Here is a 10,246-nt window from a genome sequence, read left to right on the forward strand (position 1 = left end):
AAAGATTGAATGGTTATGGGTGTGAATCAATAACTACTATATATTCTACCACCATTGAGCGTTGGCTCTTTCAAACTACCCGTGAGTTCTATTGGCTGCTGTAATTAATATTCAGCAAAAAAAAAAAACTTGCTTCTCTCTTCCAATAATCTATTAGAGGAAGAAATGTGAGTCCAAGAGGGTTTAAGGAAAGGCCAGCAGAGCACAGGTGAGTATTGCACAAGAGACAGAGGCTATTAGCTTATTATGCATAACCCATTATGGATCATCTTAATACTGCGTTGACTTTATTAACTGAACAAGGTAGGCAACCACATCACACACACACACACACGGAAAGTATTCAGTTACCTAGACTTTTTCCCACATTTTGCGTTACGTAATCTACACACAATACCCCATAATGACAAAGCAAAAACGGGTCTTTAGAAATGTTTGCAAAAAAATAAAATAGTTAAATACATTAAGACCCTTTACTCTGTTGAAGCACCTTCGGCAGTGTTTACAGCCTTGAGTCTTCCTGGTTATGATACTTCAAGCTTGGCACACCTGTATTTGGTGAGTTTATCCCATTCTTATCTGCAGATCCTCTCAATCTCTGTCGGGTTGGATGGGGAGCGTCGCAGCAAAGCTAATTTCAGGTCTCTCCAGAGATGTTCGATCGGGTTCAAGTCTGGGCTCTGGCTGGGCCACTCAAGGACATTGAGACTTGTTCTGAAGCCATCCCTGTGTTGTCCTGTTGGAAGGTGATCCTTCGCCCCAGACGGAGGTCCTGAGCGTTCTGAAGCAGGTTTTCATCAAGGATCTCTGTACTTTTCATCTTTCCCTCGATCCTGACTAGTCTCCCAGTCTCTGCGGTTGAAAAACATCCTCACAGCACGATGCTGCTTCCACCACGCTTCACCGTAGGGCTGGTGCCAGGTTTCCTCCAGATGTGAAGCTTGGCATTCAGGCCAAAGAATTCAATCTTGGTTTATTCAGACCAGAGAATCTTGTTTGTCATGGTCAGAGTCCTTTAGGTGCCTTTTGGCAAACTCCAAGCGGGAAGTCATGTGCTGATTGGCAAAGTGCTGTAGAGATGGTTGTCCTTCTGGAAGGTTCTCCCATCTCCACAGAGGAACTCTGGAGCTTTGTCAGAGTGACCATTGGGTTCTTGGTCACCTCCCTGACAAAGGTCCTTCTCCCCCAATATCTCAGTTTGGCCGGGCGACCAGCTCGGCCATTAACTTGATACTTGTAACCTCACTTCTGAGAAAATGGCCTTTGAATGTTTTGGTACCTACTGGAGAGCTCTTCTTTGCCCATTCAGCATCGTCCACAGCTAACTGGCTAAAATTGGCTTGCTTGCTAGCTACATCCAGTCACAAATGAGAGGACACCCAACTGACCATTTTACTCGCCCTAGCTGGTTAGGCTGTTGTCATGTTATCCAGAGCTAACTGTGCTCCTCTATATATATATATATGCTGAAAACTGATCATCACACCATCTCTATCTCATACATGCTGTGTGTACTTGCTCATTCCAACAGAAAACTACAGAGGGAAGCAGTACTATCCAGTCAACCATCAGACTCCATTGTTTCAACAAGAGAAACCTAAGAGGATATTCAACACTAAGGGCCAATCCAAGGTCATCTCAATATCTTTGCAGTAGACGCTAACAAAACACCAACACTGACAAGATGCACACTGATCAGTAAAGAGAGGCTAACATTCTGTAATGCTCCTTTTCCTCTGCATTGTTCTCTCACAGTGAGAAACAACAGGATTACAATAGTGTTCTACACTTTCTTCATTTGATCCAATTCACTTACCACTTCTTTAATGAGAATTAAGTGATGGAGTGACTTTAATCACAGCTGGTTTGAGAGAACTGTTACCAAAAAAAGGATACTTTAATACGGGTCCATTGTCAATCCACCGAAAACGTAAGATTTTAATCTGCAAAACTCTCGGCTTGTGTGTATCTGTTGGTGTGCTTCTCTCCTGTGTGTGTTTTCTGATGAACAGTCAGAGCACTTGATGTTGTGAAGCATTTACCACAGTCAGAACAAGAGTAAGGCTTCTCTCCTGTATGTGTACGATGGTGTGTTTCTAAGTTTCCAAGTCGAGAGTAACTTCCCCCGCAGTCAGAGCAGGAGTATGGCTTCTCTCCTGTGTGCACTCTCTGATGAACTGTCAGAGCACTTGATGTTGTAAAACTCTTCCCACATTCAAAGCAGATGTAAGGCTTCTCTCCTGTGTGTATACGCTGGTGTTTCTTTAAGCTGCTGTGTCGAGAGAAATTCTTTCCACAGTCAGAGCAGAAGTAAGGCTTCTCTCCTGTGTGTATACGTTGGTGTGATTTCAAGCTGTCCTGTAGAGAGAAACTCGTCCCACATTCAGAGCAGGAGTATGGCTTCTCTCCTGTGTGTATACGTTGGTGTTTCTTTAAGCTGCTGTGTTGAGAGAAACTCTGCCCACAGTCAGAGCAAGAGTAAGGCTTCTCTCCTGTATGTATTCGCTGGTGACATTTTAACGTATCAATTTGGCTGAAACAAGTCCCACAGTCAGAGCAGAAGTAAGGCTTCTCCCCTGTATGTATTCGCTGGTGACTATTTAACTTATCCAATTGGGAGAAACTCTTTTCACAGTCCGAACAGGAATAAGGCTTTTCTCCTTTATGTAAACGTTGGTGTATTTTTAAGTTGCTCCGTTGAGAGAACCTCTTCCCACAGTCAGAGCAGGAGTAAGGCTTCTCTCCTGTATGTATACGTGCATGTGCTTTTAAGGTATCCAATAGGGAGAAACTCTTCCCACAGTCAGAGCAGAAGTAAGGCTTCTCTCCTGTGTGTATATGTTGGTGTTTTTTTAAACTGCTCAGTTGAGAGAATCTCCCCCCACAGTCAGAGCAAGAAAAAGGCTTCTCTCCTGTGTGTGTTCTCTGGTGAACTGTTAGGTCAGATGATGTTGCGAAGCATTTTCCACAGTCAGAGCAAGAGTAAGGCTTCTGTCCTGTGTGTATATGTTGGTGTCTCTTTAAGTGGCTCCGTCGAGAGAATCTCCCCCCACAGGCAGAGCAGGAGTAAGGCTTCTCACCTGTGTGCACTCTCTGATGAACTGTCAGAGAATGTGATGTTGTGAATCTTTTCTCACAGTCAGTACAGGAATATAGATTCTCTCCTGTGTGTTTTTTTAGGTGTATTTTTAGCTTTGATAGATATGGGAAAATCTCCTCACAATGTGGGCAGTGGTGAAACCTCTTAGCTCTGTGATCTTCCTGCTTCTGCTCTCTGGATGTAGAGGATGTCTCAAGGTGACCTGTGTGAACAGCATCAGAAGAAAAAAGTCAGTGGTACAAAATATTATGAGCACATGCTCTTTCCATGACAGACTGACCCGGTGACGGCTATCGGTATACATGAAGCGAAGGAGACAGATTTTTAAGGCTTAAGATCATTTGGATCGAATGTCTGCCATTTAGAGGGTGAATGGGCAAGAAAACAGATTTAAGTGCCTTTGAACAGGGTATGATCGTATGTGCCTGGTGCACCGGTTTGTGTCTAGAACTGTAATGCTGCTGGGTTTTTCATGCTGAACATGTTCCTTTATGAATCAAGAACATTCCACCACCCAAAGGACATCCATCTTTTGAGTCAACATGGGCCAGCCTCTCTGTGGAATACTTTCAATGACTGGAAAGAATTGCAAAAATCGCTGAAGCTGGAGACTTTCCCTCAATAACTTTAAACATCAGCTATCTGAGCAGCTAACCGATCGCTGCAGCTGTACATAGCCATCTGTAAATAACCCACCCAATCTACCTATCCCCATATTGTTTTAATTTACTTTGCTGCTCTTTTGCACACCAGTATTTCTACTTGCACATCATCATCTGCTCATCTATCACTCCAGTGTTAATCTGCTAAATTGTAATTACTTCGCTACTATGGCCTATTTATTGCCTTACCTCCTCAGGCCATTTGCACACACTGTATATAGACTTTCTTTTTTTCTATTGTGTTGACTGTACTCGTGTTTATTCCATTTGTAACTCTGTGTTGTTGTTTGTGTCGCACTGCTGTGCTTTATCTTGGCCAGGTCGCAGTTGTAAATGAGAACTTGTTCTCAACTGGCCTACCTGGTTAAATAAAGGTGTTCTCAACTGGCCTACCTGGTTAAATAAAGGTGTTCTCAACTGGCCTACCTGGTTAAATAAAGGTGTTCTCAACTGGCCTACCTGGTTAAATAAAGGTGTTCTCAACTGGCCTACCTGGTTAAATAAAGGTGTTCTCAACTGGCCTACCTGGTTAAATAAAGGTGTTCTCAACTGGCCTACCTGGTTAAATAAAGGTGTTCTCAACTGGCCTACCTGGTTAAATAAAGGTGTTCTCAACTAGCCTACCTGGTTAAATAAAGGTGTTCTCAACTGGCCTACCTGGTTAAATAAAGGTGTTCTCAACTGGCCTACCTGGTTAAATAAAGGTGTTCTCAACTAGCCTACCTGGTTAAATAAAGGTGTTCTCAACTGGCCTACCTGGTTAAATAAAGGTGTTCTCAATTGGCCTACCAGGTTAAATAAAGGTGTTCTCAACTAGCCTACCTGGTTAAATAAAGGTGTTCTCAACTGGCCTACCTGGTTAAATAAAGGTGTTCTCAACTAGCCTACCTGGTTAAATAAAGGTGTTCTCAACTGGCCTACCTGGTTAAATAAAGGTGTTCTCAACTAGCCTACCTGGTTAAATAAAGGTGTTCTCAACTGGCCTACCTGGTTAAATAAAGGTGTTCTCAACTGGCCTACCTGGTTAAATAAAGGTGTTCTCAACTGGCCTACCTGGTTAAATAAAGGTGTTCTCAACTGGCCTACCTGGTTAAATAAAGGTGTTCTCAACTGGCCTACCTGGTTAAATAAAGGTGTTCTCAACTGGCCTACCGGGTTAAATAAAGGTGTTCTCAACTAGCCTACCGGGTTAAATAAAGGTGTTCTCAACTAGCCTACCTGGTTAAATAAAGGTGTTCTCAACTAGCCTACCTGGTTAAATAAAGGTGTTCTCAACTGGCCTACCTGGTTAAATAAAGGTGTTCTCAACTGGCCTACCTGGTTAAATAAAGGTGTTCTCAACTGGCCTACCTGGTTAAATAAAGGTGTTCTCAACTGGCCTACCTGGTTAAATAAAGGTGTTCTCAACTGGCCTACCTGGTTAAATAAAGGTGTTCTCAACTGGCCTACCTGGTTAAATAAAGGTGTTCTCAACTGGCCTACCTGGTTAAATAAAGGTGTTCTCAACTGGCCTACCTGGTTAAATAAAGGTGTTCTCAACTGGCCTACCTGGTTAAATAAAGGTGTTCTCAACTGGCCTACCTGGTTAAATAAAGGTGTTCTCAACTAGCCTACCTGGTTAAATAAAGGTGTTCTCAACTAGCCTACCTGGTTAAATAAAGGTGTTCTCAACTGGCCTACCTGGTTAAATAAAGGTGAAATAAAAATACATATCAAAAAACAACTTGCACAGTCCATTAGGGCACCAAGAGTAGTCTGTTCTTTCCACCAATCGATTGGTCGAAAAATTTACCATCTATTTCTCCATATATAGACATGTTTTAATCAAATCAACCACATGCACTGAGCTTGTCTGATACTTATTTAATCCAACTGCTCTTAAACTAAGACACACAAATGACTAGAGGGAGTTCGACCGCAATTGATACGACTGTGCTCAGACTTACAACAACAACAAAAAAGACTAGCACCCGTTGTCTCTCTCTCTTCCCTGCTGCAGGGACCACCACAGAACATCAACAGTGTTCATCACGCTGTCCACTGTACTGAAGCTGTAACATAATTACAGCCATTTCTGACTGAAAAGTTCTGTTGCTGAAATCCCTCATATGTTATGGAAAAACATTCTCTATTCCCTCAACTTTTCCTCTCTTTGTGACACATGTATACATCGCATGCACCTGACCAATAGGGCCTAACCTATATCGTAATCACATAAATAAATTGGTTATAACAAACTCAGAACACCGTAACAGAAAAATGAATGCAGAGGATGTGACGAACTTGAAAATGGGAGAATGTTTACTGGTTGCTCAGTAGGTAAAGGGAAGTCAGATGTGTGGAATAAATGTGACTAGTTGTGGAAAACACTGGAGATCAAGAAAAAGAAGGTAAGGAGCAAACACTGAGTGCATATGGGGTGTTCCAAGTAGGTGCTGTTAGAGTACAAGAAAAAAGTTCTGACTATTTGGAACAACGTAAACAACACTAAATAAATAAGCATAACCAAGTCTGTTGAATCGTTTGGTTAAGCCTTCATTACAGCATTGCAAAGATATTTTTAAAAAACAGCTGAATTTTAAAAATAGTTTTTCTGACATGTTGCGTGAGGCTTTGTGCTCACGGAATCAGTAGGCTATTAAAACAAACAGGCAACACAAGCAGGATCAGTCTTATTTCTGCAGATATACACTACCGGTAAAAAGTTTTAGAACACCTAGTCATTCAAGGGTTTCTTTATTTTTTATATTTTCTACATTGTAGAATAATAGTGAAGACATCAAAACTATGAAACAACACATATGGAATCATGTAGTAACCAAAAAAGTGTTAAATCAAAATATATTTTATAGCCACCGTTTGACACACGTTACTGGCTCAGACCTCTGTATTGGGAAACTAGTAGTGGTAAGTTTCATAATGAAAAATGATCTAAATGGGCAAATTTATGAACGCAATGTGCTTTATTTATTACCTAGAGCACAAGTTGACTACACCTGTTTAAAAGTCACTTAGCAGAATGCTATCAAAATGCTAACAAGTACTAAGGAATCCTCATAGAAAAAACTAAATGCTAATGAGCGCGTTGCAAACATTTTGTACAGTTTCGGACAAACTATACAAATATACAGGTAACTCAAAAACGTGACTGAGTTTGCTGCACCCCCAACTGAATATTAGCCTGCAGGGATCTTGATCCAGGAGGGCATTCTCTGCTGTTACCAGGCGAATGCTTGATTTTAGAAGAAGCTAGCCACTTAGCTAGGTAGCTAACTAGCTACTAAATTAGCAAACAAAATGGGCAAATGCAGAGCATTTAGCACATTGTAGACTGAACTTAATAGGTTTAAGATATCTAGCTGGCAAACATTTAGTTGTGAATTCCATACTGTAATTAGATCACCTGGTGCATGCTGTGACTCACAAGACTCCGGTCTCTTCTCATTGTGTTCTTGTAACAAACACCAGATGACTGGGGACCACCATAAACTACATAATAATGTGAAAGATGTAATGAAGAAAACATTGTTCTTTATCTCCTACTGTATTACAAATTTACAATACTTTTTTTCATACTGTTCCCCGTGGGAATCAAACCCACAACCCTGGCGATGAGAGGACCATGATCTACCAACTGAGCTACACAGGACAGACATCTACCTTCTCATTGAAACAGTTCATCATGAAACAGTTCTACTGCAACTTCTCATGCACAGTGGGAAGTTGGAATGAATAACAAACTTAGTTAGATAGAAACTGCTCTTACCATGAGAAACAGATTTCCCAATCTTCTCTTCTTCATCTTTAATGTTGACATTCAGCTCCAGTGTTTGACTGCAGTCTTCCAACTTCACTGATGCCATCTCTGGATCCTGCAGTGCAAACTGGGCTCACTGTCACAATTAGGACCCAGTGTCTGTAGGTTTTAGGTTTGGACTCAGTGTGGAAGGAGAGAGGCAGGCTGGGTTTGTCCTCACTGTTGATGTTACCAGCCTCAGACTTAATCTGAGTCGGCCTGTAGTAACAAAGACAAACGGACACAAAAGTTATTGTCTTGGCAGTTCAGGTACATTCTTTATTCTCTATTTTTTCTTGTTCAATTATCTAATTTCAACAGTTCTGGTGGCTAAGCATTGACAGCAAAACACAAATTCACATTTGGCGAGTACACACTATAAATTAGGCTACATAACGTAAATGCACTTAAACTATAGTAGATTTCCCAAATTCACATAAATGACAAAAACCATTTAGTACAAGGTTGCAGTTTGTATTTAGGCAGCTCTATGTACCATTTTCACGGCATGCGGTACCGGAGCGCCAAGTCTAGGTCAAAAAGGCTCCTTAACAGCTTTAACCCCTAAGCCATAACACTGCTGAACAATTCATCAAAAGGCTACCTGAACTATTTGCATTGATCCTCCCTAAGTTCAACGCTTGTTGTATTCGGCTAGTGACACATTTGATTCTCCCGAATAACCTTCTCTTCAATGTATTATTTAATTCAAAGACCGATTGTATTTCCCGTTCACACCAGTAACAATTATAGATCAAGGTGGAAACTGAATGTGTCTGAATATTACTACATATGTAGAAAACTGATCATCATCACATTCAGCTTCAAAACAGTAGTGCAACCGTGAAATTGTCTCTCTTTGACGCAGACAGAGTGGGCACCACCATTTTCCCAGCTCGCCATTTTTCCAGCTCATTTGACACAAAACCAATAACGACATGTAAAACAAACTCCGACATCTCAAATAAATTGATTATTTATTAAATTACTTTGACGAAATTATGTACATCCACTCAGGCAAGCCCAAAGTCTCTAACTAGCTAACGTTATGTGAATTGTACATTATTTTTATCCCGTTCTTCACTCACCCAGTTTGACACAAAGATAAAACCTTAACTAAACGTGATAATACCTTAACGTTTTTTTATGACATGTTCTTTCGATATTACAAAGTTTAAACGTTATATTTAAACGTGCATACCTGTATCAATCCATTTGAAAAGGAGACAAAAGTAATCGTCTCTACTGCACAATTCTGCCACTTTCTTTGTTATGAAGAAAGATGAGGCCCTGGCCGGAACTTCCTGTTCCCCCACTTCAGCCATAGAGTTCCTAACCAAGAGACGCAACAACGCGAGACTTGCGAGAACGCTTGAAATCAGACCAAGCCGAGGTTTGAGAAGTTAATGAAAGAAGTGAACAACTCTGATGCTTTTGCAGCGGCTAATGGGGGATTCTAATAAATACCAAAAATATTAGTAGGTTGGTACTCTTCTTCCAACGTCAGTAAAACCGATTGACTTTCCTCCTTTCCATCTACACACGGTTTAGTCATCCAAACACTCCAGGAATCTTCTGCTTAAGAAGATGAACCTCATTGTCCGAGGAAACTCCAGATATAACACATGTTATAAGACCTTTACACAACACCTTTATTAAACTCACCAGATCATTTTCCATCAATGAATGTCGACTTGATTAAGCAATGAGGCACACGGGGGTATGGTATATGGGCAACATACCACGGCTAAGGGCTGTTCTAAGCGCAACGCGGAGTGCCTGGCCATATACCACAAACCCCAAGGGTGTCTTATTGCTATTATAAACGGGGTACCAACGTAATTAGAACAGTAAAAAGGAATGTTTTGTCATACCCCTGGTGTATGGTCTGATATATTACGGCTTTCAGCCAATCAGCATTCAGGGCTTGAATCAGGTTTATTTTTGTAAATAAATAGCCTTTACGCATGTGCATAACTATAGATAAATCCGACAGGAGAGTTTGAGTGATGAACGCTGGCAGAGGATTTCGAAATCTCTGAGCAAGAAACATTTGGATGAACATAAAAAAAACGAATGTTAGGCAAATTTATAGAAATAATGCTGTTATTATGTGCCAGATTGTAAGAATACAGCCGTTATAAATGACCCATTTGCGAGACTGACTTGTCATTTCAATAGACATAGGCAACAGACTAAAATCTGGGTTTATGTTTCTAATTACATTTTGCCATAGTTTGCTTGGATAAAAGTAGGTAGCCTGATAGACCTACATATCATTTCAGATAGTCTACAGTAGCCTAGACAAGATGTAGGCAAGATGTAAACTGAACGATTTAGCAGCTTGCTTACTTCAAATTTCCAGACTAATTTATTCAACATGAAAGCGAGGCAAATCCTCAATAAGAAGTGCTTGTTTCCCAATAGCCTGCTGGAATAGGCTACTGAGGGATGGGCTCATCATTTCAATCACTGAATTAAATATGAATATTAACTGAATATGCTTGTCAAGAACAGCCAGTGTTTTTTAAACATTTGTTTTACCTGTAGCCTAATCTGACTACTGTATATTGGTTCCTGACTTCCCTGAAAAGTTGCATATCACGGTGGCTATTCAATGCTAATGCAGAACACCACAGGATGTTTATGTGCTGGTCAAGGGCAATCAAGTCGGGGGTGAACCAAGGG

General features: G+C 40.9%; 1 protein-coding gene across 1 annotated transcript; it reads right to left on the minus strand.

The window, feature by feature from the left end:
* Positions 1-241: 241 nt before the first annotated feature.
* On the minus strand, positions 242-8,863 carry LOC109877240 (zinc finger protein OZF-like). The gene is made up of 3 exons (XM_031822041.1): positions 8,760-8,863; positions 7,529-7,777; positions 242-3,302 (listed from the first exon to the last, which is right to left on the minus strand). Exons 2-3 carry the CDS (start codon positions 7,623-7,625, stop codon positions 1,939-1,941), a joined length of 1,461 nt encoding a protein of 486 aa, XP_031677901.1. The 5' UTR covers positions 7,626-7,777; positions 8,760-8,863; the 3' UTR covers positions 242-1,938.
* Positions 8,864-10,246: the final 1,383 nt, after the last annotated feature.

The sequence above is a fragment of the Oncorhynchus kisutch genome, unplaced genomic scaffold, assembly GCF_002021735.2.
Source record: "Oncorhynchus kisutch isolate 150728-3 unplaced genomic scaffold, Okis_V2 scaffold4050, whole genome shotgun sequence".
NCBI classification, from domain to species: Eukaryota; Metazoa; Chordata; class Actinopteri; order Salmoniformes; family Salmonidae; genus Oncorhynchus; species Oncorhynchus kisutch.

Excerpts from the sequence above, each read along its gene's own strand:
- LOC109877240 (XM_031822041.1), bottom strand. The coding sequence starts at position 7,625 with ATGGCATCAGTGAAGTTGGAAGACTGCAGTCAAACACTGGAGCTGAAT. Across the intron at positions 3,303-7,528 it reads TGGGAAATCTGTTTCTCATG|GTCACCTTGAGACATCCTCT; the intron begins GTAAGAGCAGTT and ends CTGTTCACACAG.